We start from the raw sequence: 15955 nt of genomic DNA, 5'->3' as shown, positions 1-15955 counted from the left end.
CATGCCAAAAATAAATCAGTGACCAGTGCTGTTCTTTTATCGTTGTTTCGTCTGACAATACCTGGTGTGACCTGCGGGTATATCTTTAATAAAGCGTCTACGTAAAAGTCTTTTATTAGCTCTCAGTACCATTAGAGCATTTTTAACATGTTGATGGAATTTCGTAAAGCGCGTCATGCACCCGATGGGGTACACGTTGCTATGCATTTTTACTGTTTTAGCGGTATGTTAAATATGAGCCCGCGCTTAAAGAAATACCTGACTATCGTAAAAATGAAAAGTTCAGTAATGTACCATATTTAAAATTCAGATCTTAATTTTTAAAAGTCGAAAGTAACTATCCCACCATTAAAACATTTCCAAATGCAAATTCGAAAGATGACACAACAGCATAGTTTTACTAAGATTATTATTTGTCTCGCCCCAGCAGTTGGCATGTGCGAAACAGTGATGTGAGCTTGCCTGTGTCACATTTCTTGCCTGCAAATCTTACCATTACATAACATCTTACCGTTTGTCGCCAGGCCAGATATTGGAGGTGCCAGATATCGCAGGGCCGGGTATGACAAGTTTTACGGTACTTCTGAGCAGAAAGTAATGTTTATACTATAATAAAAAGCACTACCATCTGGGAGATTTAAAAAATATTTGACTTTTTCAAAATGGAAGTTTAGGTAAACTCTGTTATACATTGAAATTAACTTTGCTTTGCTTTTAATTTTGCGTAACAATTCATTAATAGTCTTCAATAGAAAAAATACCAGAACTAAATCACAATAGTTCAAATATTTGATTACTTCTGTTAAATTGTAAATTACTTATATTACGTAAAATATTAATTGAAATATTCACAAATTAATGACAAGAGTTTCAATAATGTTAATTATTACAGCTTGAATTTAACCATCATTTTTAATATCAAGAATCATTCGTTTTCAGTAGGCTAATTCAAATAATAAATTTGCCTTATGACGATTGTTTGGCAATTAAGTTGTTTTAATGAATAAAAAGTTACACATACCTCCTATACATGTAATTTATGCAGTATAAATAATACTACACATACCTAGTTATCCTTGATTTAGGATACTAAAATATGCTTTTTATTTTTTTATACTTGATAGTTATTGTCTAACACTGCTCTCCAATTCTCACATACACTGTCCGATACTGGTCACGTCACACCTCACGGAACAGATCTGTTTATACTAGACAGTTACTGTCCAACACTACTCTCCAATTCTTGCGTACAACTGTCCGATACTGTTCGTGACACCACTCACGGAACAGATCTGTTTATACTAGACAGTTACTGTCCAACACTACTCTCCAATTCTTGCGTACAACTGTCCGATACTGTTCGTGACACCACTCACGGAACAGATCTGTTTATACTAGACAGTTACTGTCCAACACTACTCTCCAATTCTTGCGTACAACTGTCCGATACTGTTCGTGACACCACTCACGGAACAGATCTGTTTATACTAGACAGTTACTGTCCAACACTACTCTCCAATTCTTGCGTACAACTGTCCGATACTGTTCGTGACACCACTCACGGAACAGATCTGTTTATACTAGACTATTACTGTCCAACACTACTCTCCAATTCTTGCGTACAACTGTCCGATACTGTTCGTGACACCACTCACGGAACAGATCTGTTTATATTAGACTATTACTGTCCAACACTACTCTCCAATTCTTGCGTACAACTGTCCAATACTGTTCGTGACACCACTCACGAGACTTTTTTTGTCCGTTTAGACTAGCAATTTTTTGTTAGACACAAAACCTGCACAACTTCTTGCTAGTGTAAACGTATCCTAAGAAGCAGTTGCTTTTAAAATGTATACATACTGTGCACTTGTACTTATATTTGCATTGGCTGTGAAATAAACAGTAATAATTATGTCCAGAAAGGGAAATAAATTAAGAAAATTATTCTCTGTCCATTTGTTTTGAAATGGGCTAATTGAATGTATATATTGATGGACAGAGTTGTTGAATTTCCACAAACACTTCTTACAAACAGTAAATCATTTTGCATTTTTTTCATTTGTATTTTAAAAAATGGATGGTTAATCCAAGTTCACGTTAACATGAAATACATATTGGTTCTATACCTGTAGAGTGGCGACTCATGAAGTGAGGATACAGTCTTCTGTAGCTGAGACAGATAACTGTTCTCAACTACCCTCCCCGTGGATGATGTTAGTGCTAATTTAGATTCAAGGGTGTTCGTATGAATTTGTAACTTTTTATATTCTTCTCTCAGAAGTGAGAGGTGCTGCTGCAGTTTAGCAACCTCGCCATCTTGACCAGAAGCTGCCAACAAACAAACAAAATAAAGAATCAATTTTTGTTCCAGAACTACTTGTGGAGTAAATTATTTTTTTCAGCAATCAACTCAAAACTCGTTCAACAAGGGAAATCAAGTTATACAAAACAACTGGTCAAAAATACATATGTTGATGCCAACATCAAAATTTTACATGTATGTAAGAAAAGTACGTTCTAGATAAATGCACTTGGGTGGAATTTAAAATAGTTCCAGCAATATAAAACTGTGGTCTCTACATTTCAATTAAAAGCAAGGTGTTTGCATTTTATTGCATTCTGTGTTATGCGACTGTTGGCATTAAACATAAAGGAACAATCCGGAGATCAAAGGTGTTTTGGAAATTCGTAACATTCCTAGATACTAAATCTCCACACAATGGATAACACTCGTTTCACTCTAAACTCCCGCATCTGAACTATTACTTTCCAAAAGCAAAGTACAAATTTGATTATTTGTTAACAGTGTTTTAGTATAAATCTGTTTGTTTTTAACATTCAATACTAATAAGTTTACTAAGTAGTTTTCTATTTGTATGTGTGTGAGGACTCAGTAAGCTCTTTTGATAGGCTATTTAGAATAAATAATACACATGAAATGTACAAAAAGCTGATTTGTCAATGACTCATCACAATGATGTCAGTTGAGTTTTAAGAAACACTGAGGCATTAATAAGCAGTTCTGTAAGTAAAGATGTATTACATCATCTTATTATGCTTAAACTTTATAACTGCTCAATGGCAAGCACTACTTAGTAATTAGCTACTCCAATTAAGTGATCAATGTTATCTCTCCGTACTCGTTAACTTACATGTTTCAAGAGTCTGCCACATAACATTAAAAGTAAAAATAACACTTTTTATTCTATAAAATCTTTTCAAACAAAGTTCCACTTTAGGGATATAAACACCCGTCAAAACCTTTTGAAAAACAAATCCATTTATTGCAAAATTATTTGTTTGTTAAGAAGAAAATCAAAGTGCAGATTTTACAATTTGTTAACGTTTTTTGAGGGAAAGACACAGGAGCCCCCCCATGTAGTCCTACAAGGACCTCTGTGCCTCCTTACTTAGGTTTTAAGGCACTCAAAATCTAAGGCTTTTGCAAAAGCCTATTATATTTGAGGGCTTTTGATCTTTAATATGCTTGGAGCTGACAAAATAGGCTCCTTGGAATTTTCTCCTAGTTTTGCATATGTCAGGACAAATGTACTCTACCGACTCTTCTGCTTCGCAGCATTGTACACATTCATCTATCTGGCTTAGACCCATCTTCAATAGATGTTTCCTGAGAGGGCCATGTGCTGTCAACATCCCTATTACTAATTATATATCCTCCTTACTCAATTCCTTTTGCGTAAGGAGAGATAAACATTTTCAATTGCCTTAATCCTGGGGCACTTGTCCTAATTTCGGTTGTAGACCTCCTATCGTATTCTTTTACAAGAGTTTTCCAGTAGGAGAAGGTCACTCCAAAGCCTGACTTCTGTCCTTCTTTCTGTTCCTATCTTAGCAAGGGTGCAGCTTTCTAGTTTCTCTGAATGCCTCCATGGCCCGGCACCCAAACGAGGATAACTTAGTTCCTCTTTGCCAGTTCCTCCAGTGCATTTTTACATTCCCATACTGCCTTTGAATCAAAGGAGCATGTGTCAAGTGCCTTTAGAGCTGATTGACTGTCTAATAATACTACTAATGGCTACTAACATAGTGGTCTTCTGTCCCTATCTACTATCCACTATCACGTGGTGTAGGAGGTGTGTATTATAAATAGATAAAAGTTAAATTTATCATGAAAGTTCTTTTACAAAGGAAAAATGCTTAAAACAATTAAGTCTTGTAAAAGCCGAAAATATAAGGAACTATTAGTTGCCTATGGCCATTGGCACAAGCTTCATGGCTGCCCCCCACTGAACACAAGAAACAAAACTATAATGAGATGGTACTTATCAGTAAAATATTACAATTCTAGAGGATCTTATCACAAACCCAAATCCTTGAGAGCTGAAATAGAATACATACTTAGATTTTTTTGTACATGCCAATAACTCAGCCATTTTTACAACAGTAGTGCTGGTGGTGGTAACAGAAAACAAAAATAATACACTGCACAACAACTAGAACTTTACAGTATTGAGTGTTGATATCAAATTACAAAGAATGAACAATACACTAATTATACAACAGCAGAACCGAAAATACTCAGTATTATTATACTGTGGGTGAAAATGTTTCAAGAATATAGTCCAGAAAGACCTACATCAAGTTTTATATTTTCGGTAAAACTTGCCAAGTACGTTTTCTTTACACTGACACTTCCCAACCAAGAAGGGTGAGTGAGCAGAGAACTTTGGCAATATCTCACTTGCAGTTCTTGATTTGGAAGTGTCCATACAATAAGCCTATATGTAATATTGTCTATAAATTAGTGTTTGGTCCTATTATCTAATTTCTGTAAAGAATTTTAATTTTTCTGAATTGACAGCGTTTGATCTAGAAAGTTAAGCATCAGCTGTTTGAAATAATATATCATATTACAGGTAATGAAAACTTGATCTAGAGAGCTCTTCATAAACTAACAGGTGGTCATTTGTACAGTACATGATTTCTAATACTACCGCCATGTACCTGATGATAGAGAATTTGACATATAATGCTAGAGTTGCTTCTCTTGTCTTAAAAACCTGTAATTCCTTCACAGAGTATAGGTTTTACTACACAGATAGCCTAAATCCATTGATCTAGGGAACTCTCAGGGATCGTGATTAGGCTATCTAGAAGTTTGGTATTTTACTGATAAATGTACAAGTGTATATAGATGCAAAAACCCGGTTACAAATCTTCTTAACAGTGTCAGTCCAAGTTAAAGTCGAGTTTATAGTCAAACCAAGATCTTTCACCTTGTCGTAGTACAGTAAAGTATCACCATTTACAGTTAATGTTTCAATAGTATTGAAGTTTATTGAGTTTTGTAAACGAGAGTGACAAACAATGATTGGTTTCTTTTAGTCTCGGGCCATATTTTTAGACTACATAATGATGTTTTTAATGTCACTATTGATTCTGGTGATACATTCATTAATGGAGTCAGTTTTAAAGTGTGAATAGGTGTGCAGGTCATCAGCATACAACATGTGGTATGAGCTATGTATTCAAGTACAGAATGAATGTTGTTCAAGTACAGCACGAATAATAAAGGACCAAGATAATGATCCCTGTGGCACCCTTCAAGTAAATAATTTCCCAGTCCGAAGTCATGTCATCAACTTTAACACACTGCCGTCTCCCTGACAGATAAGATCTCAGTCATGTTAATACATGATTAGTAAAACCTATTAGCCTTAATTTAGCAAACAATACTTTATGATTTACAGTGTCAAAAGCCTTTGAATAATTTTAAAGAGTAAGAATTGTGCCTTGTCTGTGATCCATAGCAAGTCTAATGTCATAGGTCCATATGTTTAAAAGTGTAGTTTACACATTGTGGTTAGTGAAAACCAGATTGATAGTCACTAAATATGTTGTTGTAAGATAGATATTCAGTGAGTTGGCAGTGTACAATTCTCTCTAGCTCTTTAGATAATGCAGGAAGAATATTTATCGGCCTATAATCTGAACATGATGCTGGTGCTGAAATCTTATTAAGAGGACGGACTAAAGCAGACTTCCATTGTGATGGGGAAACGCCACTCCTAAGAGATGTGTTGAAAATAAAAGTGACTTTTGGAAGGACAACAAATAGAATATTCTTTAGGAGGCGTATTGGAATGCCATCATACCCAACAGCATTACTGCAAATACAGCGTATAGCTTTCAACACGTCACCTTGTATCACAGGTTTCAAAGTAAACTCAAGACAATCAAAACTACGATGAGGTAGATGTTTTAAGTAGTCCTCCACTTTGTCCTGGCTGAAAATTTGACTACTATATTTAAAACATTGGTTCAACTCCTTCATAGGTATATGTAAGAACTGGCTCTGAAATATGTTGTTAATTCCTATTTCAAGACTTTTAACCTTACGCCATAAGTCGCTTGACGATTGTTTCCCATTCTCAAAAAGACCTTGAGTATATCTCAGCCTGGAAGTTGTTTAGCCCTGTTTCGGAGTAAACGGTATTGATCAATAAGTATCTGGTCATTAGAGCACCTCGCTCTTCAATATAAGCTATCGCGATGGGCAATCAGGCTGACTATACTTTCTCATCCATAGCGCTGGGTGCCTCTTATTTATCCGTGTTCTCACGTAATGAGGATGTTTGTCATAAACAGATAAAATTTGTTTATTAAAACCACCCACCATGTCATCAACAGAGTCAAGATTCTCTATAGGTTATGTCATGTGATCAATAAAATATCGGACATAAATGTATAGCCTCAATCATATTTTTAAAGTCTCTAGACTTGATAAACCTAGCTTTAACGTTAGGTATATTTACTGAATAACCACAATAGACAAGGCCATGCTTTGTTATGGCAGAGACTGGAAGCTGCCCTTGAAGGATGATATCTTGTGGTTTCAAAACCACCCTGAGGTCAGGAAGTGTGTCAGGCTCGACATTGTGATGAGTTGGCTCCAGTGGCAGTATTGTCAGATTACACGATCAAACATGGAAGTCAGATGTCTGGAGTTATAGTCTCGATTGTTTTTCATCAAATCAGTGTTGAAATCGCCCATGATCAATATACGACTATATCTATGCATGTGGTGCAAGAGAGCATTTTCAAAATCTGTCATATGTCCAACTCTGGGTGGGCGATAACACACTCCCAGTAATAGTACATCTGAACCAAACAAGCCAATTTCAATAAACAAAAATTCTGACCCAGCCGAGTACTCAGAACGTAAAAAAAAGGAGTGGTTAAAAATTCAAACCCTCCCTAATGTAAACTGCAACACCATCCCCATTTTTTCCTGTTCTATCATTTCATTACAAAACATAACCAAGCAGAAAAACCTCACCTGACTGAACCCTCAGCTTAAACCAGGATTCTGAAATTCCAATCAGATCATACTGTTGGAGGCTCAAAAATGTAAGCTCATAAACATGCCACCTCAGCAACTGAGCATTGATATGAGCGGCTGTAAAATGTCTAGGATAGGGAGATAAGAAAAGACAGAGAACATCAGCTGTGGAAGGAGGCGACGAGGACTTGGTGACGACGAGTTGGCGACCGGCGTGGCGAGGACTATGTGGACCCGCTATCCAGAGTCCATAATCAACGGCTCAGTGAAATACCCGCTCCGGACCGCGGCCGCGACACTGATAATATTTTACTCAAGTACAGAGATATTTTACTCACAATGCATTTCTAAAAACAAACAGGTAATTCTATGGAAGGACTGAATCAACTTTTATTTTTTAAATATTAAAGTATATTAGGGTTCTTTAGTATTATCCGGAGGCCACTATTTTTGGAAGTTTTCTTACCAGGGACCTAAAAAAACTACATTATGAGACAGAACAGAATTTATTTGACTTATTGCGAAAATTACATGTTAATATCACAATCGGTTCTTGTTTTCTGCCTCTCAAAAGGAAGCAATGTCAGCGAGAAGTAGGCTGCACTATCCCTATCTACTACTTGTTATTATGCAATATATATAAGTAGGTTTAGATTAGGTTATCATAAATATGTTACTAGTAGTACCAAAGTTAAAAGTAATTTTTATGAACGCTCACATGATCTGAGGTGGGTACTACCCACTACAATTTGGGTACTACCTCAAGAGAAGTTTCTCTTTCTTCACCACAAGAGTGGGGCGCCACCGAAGCCCATGCTGATGGTCAGGGGCATTTCCAATACTTTCCTGACCCATAATCCTACGTCTGAAAAATTGGACGATCTAGGACGTGATCTGAGGTAGGGAAAAAACCGATTGGAAATACCCCTGGCCATCAGTGCGGGCTACGGCGCCATCCTGCACTTCTGGTAAAAAAAGAAAAACATCCCTCGAGATAGTACCTTAAGTCTAGCCCAATCACATAAACACTCGTAATATATATCAGTATCAGTCAGATTAACGATTTTCATCTTTATCTGCTCCCGATAAGTTTGAGATTTCAGTGGTCAGAACGGCTTAGTAGACCATCAACAAGGAAGTTGCATTTCTTATAAAGCTGTATTGACCGGAGGAATTCATGATCATACCCTTAAAGTTTGATATTTTAGTGATAGGTACTACCTAAAGGAATATTTTCGTACGTCGCCATCAGCGCTGTGTTACACCGAAGGCCAGAGACACTTGTGACAGGCTGATTGAACTTTTATTCTTAGAAGGTCTTAATAAAAAAAAAGCTTTTTTTTGCATAAAATTTCCCTGATTTTAGCTTTTACGTATACAACAATGGCATAACAGTTGACATCAGCAGCAAGCATTACTAGGTTTATTTACGATCGTAACAAGACAATTTGACTCGTAGAACAATGAAATATTACTCTGGGTGAAAAAAGTAGCCTATTTCCACTTTTAATGTTCTATAATTCCGTTATTTGATTTTTGCACCCCTTGACATCCTACATTTTTTTGTTCAGGAGGACAATAGCTATAGGTTAATAACGCGAAACTCGTATTTTGCCCCACCAGCCGTTAAGTTCACAATTACCATACAGCCTAGTAACAAATAGTAGATAGGGACAGAGTGGCCTCTGGATAACACCAAAGTACCCAAATGTATATACAATTTCAGGGAGTAGACTACTCCCTTTCATTAATATTAGTATCAGCCAAGCATTTTACTTACAAAATAGCTAAGCTTGTACAATTGTCAAATGTATGTATATGTGTGTGTGTACATATAATGGACCAATTAGCCCAATACTTGACATTTAGTTTTATTCTTGATTAGAACTGATTTATCATAAAGTATATCAAGGAGAACTTTTCAAGAATTGCAGTTACTCTTCCACAGTTTAGCAATACATATTGTTTAACTACATTGTCCACTGATATACTCATACAAAAATAACTGAAAAGTAGTTTGGTTAACAGAATTAATCATAATTGGACTTCAAGGATATAAATCAATCACATCACATTTAATAATTTTATTGTGTCCAATCTTACCTTTCAACGCTGACCCTTCCATATTTTCAAACGAACAAGGCTTGAATTATTAGAAATAACTAAACCTACATTATTTGATTTATTAAGCGCGCAATGAAATTTAAAACAAACTATTAGACTATGGAGCTAAACCGGAATATCTTTATAAAATACCAACGCCTTCGCTTCTATCTAACTACAGACTAAGAAATTAACAATCAAACGAACCACTAACTAACAAAAATCAGCTGATAAAGAGCAACACCCACTTGTTCTTCTTGTTTGTTAGTCTATGACGAAACTACCGCCCCTTCATCAAAGGCGAAGGGATTAGCAACTAATATTAATTATTTTAGTACACAGTAAACATGGTAGAATATTTTTCTTACAACAGCTCTTCAAGAGACTTTGATACTGAAATAAAATTACAGTCTTTAAAATTATACGTGCAAATGATATCGTACGTATAAACAACAAAATATCATATCGTCAATATACACGTATAATAATGTGTGAGACTGTTCTAAATTATTTGTATGTTGGTATATATATTTTCTCTTCAATATAATCAATGCTTCTGAAAGGTAAGCCGTCTATATCCCTATGTTAACTCCTGACTGGCATATTTAGATTTTGTCGCCTTCCAAAGGCATAGTATGAAACTGAACTGGTTCCAGCCATTTTAGCAAGAACACGTTTGCCCAGTTTCTTCAAATAGACATTTAGTACAAATCCAATTTTGTTGTACAATTAAAAATTTCTCAAGACTGGATTATCACTCATTTCATTTATTTATGAACAATCAAGCTACTCTTCTTAAATATTGAATAATGCAAACGAGAAATTTAATGTGAAAAGATAAATTATATGGACAATGAAAGTTATATCATAGTTCTGCATGCTGAAAGTAGGGGTTTCGTTTAAATAAACATGTACATAACAGCGACTAAGGAATACCATAGACTGGCAATCCCTATGCATTACACATTAGAAGAGTTGAAGCCGACTTTTGTGTTGCCGGCACACATTTTAATTTTCCGAGTTTCATTAACGCAATTATAACACACAGTTAAATTTGAGATAAAATTCTGATATCTTGAACTATTAAACATCTCATTATGACCAAGGTGATGGTACAAAACAAAACGAGGATATATTTTTAATGGCTTGGTAGAAAAATATAAAACCAAGAAAGTATTTATTACAATTTTGAACATGAAAAAGTTAATCTCGTACTACGTTTTTTTATTTATTGGTCAGGTGATCAGCGGGGAAGTTTAAAATTATAAACCATAGTATTTTATGAAAACACTTTTTATATTTTTTGGGATGATCGGTTTGTTTTGAATCGAAGAGGAAAGAAATCGCAATTTACAGACTGATACAATGCGGAGCTACTTTACAAGCTGGACCCATTGAGTTAGAACCTTGATCTTTAAATTTGTACAAAATGTAATCCCGTAGATAAAGTTAAAGATATCACTCTCTCTAAAATAATAATAACAATAACAATGATGTATAATTAAACAAAATAATTATGGTGATTTAATATCAGCGACGAAATGCTCGGCATTGAATGACTTGTGCGTTGTTACCCTCACAACAAAGCCCCCCCACCAACGCTTTAAATCCAGCGCGCAGTTACCATTATATGTTATTCTTTGGTCGCTGGTTCAAAGTCAATAAAACCAAACTACCTCACAAATAGAAATATAAACTGATAAACATTTGAAACGAAATAATTTTTTAAGAAGATGCCGATGACCTTTTTAGCCTTATTCTGCCGCCCTCATAAGTCACTAACATGTGCGAGGATTTAATCAAGCTGAATAAAGAGAGTCGGTACAATGCTAGGCCAATAGTACTGATAAAAAATGCACCGGTCACATTCAGGATTTGAATCTACGCTAGCTCTAACTTAAATCCAAAATTCGACGGGATTTTTATATTTCACGTTGATATAATGACTTGCGTGTCTTGCAATATATTTCAGTTTAAAATGCTTAGTATTATTAATTCAAAAAACTAGATACTGAATAGGAAGTTTAATAGTTTTGGTAAACCCATAACAAATTTATCCAATTACAGAAACATAACCTAAATTTGTAAGGAAAATATGTTTACTAGAGAGATCTTTTGTAGTTACACTTAGCAATTTCTAAACCCCTAGATAGCGAAAATCGATAGATAACATATAATGCTAAAAATGCTGTCCATTGTAGTGACTAAGATAAGACAAGCCTTTCTTGGAACATGTTTGGTAATTATTCTCATTGCTTTTCATCAACTTCAGCGAACATGTACACGATTTTTGACTTGACGAATTAACGTTTTTGCGACATTACGTACATAGTTCAATAAAGTATTATTTTTGTTAATTTATCGCACTCCGATCACTCTTGTATCAGACAGGTTTCTGTCTGGTGCATTCGGCTTTTCTTTTAACGATGTGATGTGGGACCTGGGTGACCAGACGTCCGGCTTTAGGAGGACATGTCCTCCTTTTTAATAAATATCGTCCTGTCCTCCCGGCTTTTGTAAATAATATAAAACGTCCGGCTTTTTGGCGAACGTTTAAATGTTCAAAAATAGAAGTTTCATGTTAAAAAGATTCTACCCATGTCCGAAGTCCCAAAAAATAGTCAGTGAAAAGTTATTGCAGCGCAAACTAAATTCCATGGCATGTGAACTGCTATTCGATTCAGTTGTATGTTGAGGATGTGGTTTCCTACACGCGTAATAGATGCGCTGCGGCTTGTACCTCGATCGGAATCGCAGCCACCGTCCAGTGGTTTCCTATACTGCGTAACATGACTTTACGTAAGAAATTGCTAGCGGCTGCATTAATATAATGTAGTGATTTAGATCATGACATAGATATTGTGGCATTACAAACTTCGAAAAAGCGTTAGCATTGCAGTGAGATGTTCAAAAGAAGAGACAGTAAACGTGCTTACAATTTATTAGTGACTAAACATTTAATAGACAGTGAAATGAAGTTTAAAGAGTACTTTAGATTTAATACAGAACAGTTTTCCTATCTTGCTAATTTAATAAAGAACGACTGTTGTACGGAACAAACAAACTGAGTGAACAATCCGATGTCTCCTGAGATGTAACTGGCAGGTAGGCGAAATTCCAAAAATTGCTGTCAAAATTCTTGCGGTGAATAAAACCAACAGACTTAGGTGTGCAAGTGGTTTTACTTCACGCAAGGTTAACTATGAGTTAATGTATTTATCAAGAAACATATTTATTTGTTATAAAAAGCCTTAGTCCATACATTGAGATTGTACATTACAAATATTAGTAATTATGTAGTTAGAATATACTCGTCCTGAATGGAGACAATTTATAATAAAGTTATAAATAGAACATTATTTTAACTGTGAGCTAATGAGTAAAACATAATTAGTTATAAATGTTACAAAAGGAAATCGTCACTTACGTAAAAATAATTAGATTGATTTAGGCTAGTCGATAATGATATAACTAGTTTCTAAGTTGAAGGCTTATTTTTTAATTTTGGATCCTGTTTGAAAATAAAAACATTTTCAGCTTCATCTAATGCTTCATCAATATTCTGAGAATAGAACTTCGGTGTCACTATATTGGTTATTAGCTAAATTTGGACTATATGTGCTATGTGACATAGCAGTAGAAGACCTGTTTGAGGGAGTGTAGTTGTATGTTTAGAACGCACTACGACATTAGTGACATTGTCGTAGTTCTATGTCACTAACCACATTGAATTTTTCTTTTGGCCTCAGGTTTTTCTGCTGCTATAAATTGTTTCGTCGTTGAACCTATTGACTTTAAACAATGTTGACATCATCTTCAAATGGGACCTCAGGAGCAACGAGTTTTCTATGGCTTTAATAAACTGAACTTGAGTTTCTTCTTTACAATTTCAACAATTAGATTGCTTTTAATTTTTTTTTTTTACGCCTTTGGATTTTTCAATTCTAAAGGCGTGTTATCGCAGTCGTCTTGAATATCTGTGCAGTCGTCCTGTAGTAAGCAAGCACGGGGAGATTTGTCTTGCTCGTTTGATTCTGCGCCTACTTCTTCGATGAAAGGAGATTCACTAACTAACACACACACTTAACACTTAACTGCACATACTGGACTGCCAACCTCCTCTGTACTAGTAAATCCCTTGAAACAAGAATATCACTGCGAGCGCTATGCATTTGGCAGAATTGTACACCTGAGCACCTGTGTACAAATTTGAATTGCGGGCACTTGTTTGGTTTAGTCTCAGGAGTTACTTTTAGTCGTGAACGCACGTCGTAGATGCATTTAATTTTGATGATAGGACCTCTGACGGTCGACACCACCTTTTCGACGTTTGTATATTAAAATTCAACTTACAGAGCACCTGTATACAAATTTTAGTTGCGGGCACTAGTTTGGTTTAGTCTCAGGAGTGACTTTTAGTAGAGAACGCCCGTTTAACGATACATTTTCTAAGGTCAAGTTTTTATATTTGGGATTTTTATTTATTATACATTTAACGGGAAACCTTTGTGGAAAATATTAAATACAAAAAACTTAATAGATTCCTTGAAATATAGCTTTTTAATATTTAGTTTTATACATTTAACTCGGTTTTTTTATTTTTGGCCGCGCCTTCAGATTGAGAACTGCAACATTGACGCACAGAATACAGATGGACGATAACTTCACGGTCTGGACGACAAAGTGACGCTACACCTTCACGGTGGTGTCTTTAGTGGGACTTGCAATGGCGGTCTCTTCAAATTTTGATTGACAAACGATATGATTGAATTGAGGTTATGTATAAAGAAGTATTGTTACCAAGGTTACTGATCATAAGCTGATTTTGTCATATTTGTAAGGACTAGTAGTACATTCGGCTTTAGGATGTAAATAAAGTCAGGGCTTCTTATAGTGATTACTAAACTTGGTTTATTTGTGACTAATAAAAGTTATTTGTCATGCAGGCTTTACAAGTCCGTTATTTTGTGTTATAGTGAAGATATTGTGAAATTAACTAATGGTACATATGATAATTATATCGTGGTTTCAATTACATTATGTCCATATCCATGGTTTTTATTTGACATTTCAGCAGACCACAACCATCAATCAACTACTGTTAAGTTGTCAATTTTGAAGGAGGACATTCGCAGGCCGGTAACTGAGTGTCTAATAGTTACAATAAAATAACTATAGTTATACCAGTAACAACTGATGTTGCTTCTAGGGCACATTTATTTGTTGACTGGTAACTGGGCGACCGCCAAAAACTCCATTACACAGAAAACATCTGTGCATTTACAGGTGTTGCATGTTGTATATATGTGGCACTAAAGTGTCTACTTAAAAAATTACTGAAGTGTGGTAAATTCGCATTTTGTCTATAATCATTAACAGAAAGCGGTCTTCTAAATGTGTTGTACAAAGTAAGTACACATTTGAACAATATAATCTCTAGCCCTCAACCTTGCACAGCAATAGTTGAAGACACCCTTTGTTTGATCAATAAATTAAGTTTTAAACTGTGAATGTTTGGCTCTTTTATGTTACATGTTCACTTAAGTGAGTTTCTTATTAATATGAATTTCCTGTAATTTGCACAATATTCATATTTAAAATTTGAATTTGCACATATATCTGAAAAAATTGTTTAATTGATATTGAGAGCTTAAATTCAGAATAATGCTAGAACATATCTACATTTTCTAAATTTGTTATAGTAAAAAATATATTATTTTGTATATATATATATTTTAAATATATTTATATATATATTTTTTTATAAAATACGAGTATAACTTATTTAATATTCTATATCCTAAAAAATTGGTGAGTTATAAATTAAAGTACTCATAATTTCCTAATAACTAAATTTTAAAAATAGGTATAGGTAAATAGGTTATAGGTATAGTAAAAAACTGTCACAAATATACATATATATTATTTCTCAGTTTTTTCTATTGAAATTGCCTTCTGTAATTAGTGGTGCTCCTAAAAGTTCCAATGTTTTTGTGGATGTGTATTGTATATTTTCCAACATTTAAGTTTATTTTCACTCAAAATTTCTTTTTCAAACTAGAAATGCAGGAGTTTAACAATAACATTTTGAAACCGTGCTGTTTTAACTGAATTAGGCATAAAAACATATTTGACATTCACCACCAGCATTTTTGGATGTCAATGAAAAAAATAAATAAATAAAAAAAAATAAAATTCAATAAAAACTTAGTTTGGAACTAATCAATAAATGATGGAGCTACCAAACTATTCGGTATTTGTTATACTCGTTATGAAACAGTCTTTTCATAACTGGTGTTGGAGACCACGCTTGATTAAATTTGGGAAATGTAGTTAACACTTTAATAAAACACAACATGTAAAAAATATTTACAATATCTTTAAAGTTTTTTTTTGTGAGTATGTAAACATTATAAGATTTGTTTTGTAAATCTTAAAATATAAAAGTTCTGAATTTAAATTTTAATCAAAAATATTTAAAGAATAGCTCTTTTAAATAGTATGGACAAACCAAAATACAAATTTCAATTAAATTATCAAAATAAA

The 15955-nt window shown here is 34.5% G+C and overlaps 1 protein-coding gene across 2 annotated transcripts in view; it reads right to left on the bottom strand.

The window, feature by feature from the left end:
• The window catches only part of LOC124369961 (rabankyrin-5), a 114833-nt gene extending 105224 nt beyond the window's left edge, over positions 1–9609 (bottom strand). For both annotated transcript variants that reach the window (XM_046828189.1, XM_046828190.1), the window contains exons 1-2: positions 9410–9609; positions 2130–2331 (exon numbers count right to left, since the gene is read on the bottom strand). In XM_046828189.1, coding sequence (XP_046684145.1) covers positions 2130–2331; positions 9410–9431 — 224 coding nt within the window. In that variant the 5' untranslated portion in view covers positions 9432–9609. The remainder of the gene's footprint in view (positions 1–2129; positions 2332–9409) is intronic.
• Between the last annotated feature and the right edge of the window lie 6346 nt (positions 9610–15955).

The sequence above is a fragment of the Homalodisca vitripennis genome, chromosome X, assembly GCF_021130785.1.
Source record: "Homalodisca vitripennis isolate AUS2020 chromosome X, UT_GWSS_2.1, whole genome shotgun sequence".
Lineage (NCBI taxonomy): Eukaryota > Metazoa > Arthropoda > Insecta > Hemiptera > Cicadellidae > Homalodisca > Homalodisca vitripennis.
This window is presented reverse-complemented; position numbering and strand designations above follow the sequence as displayed.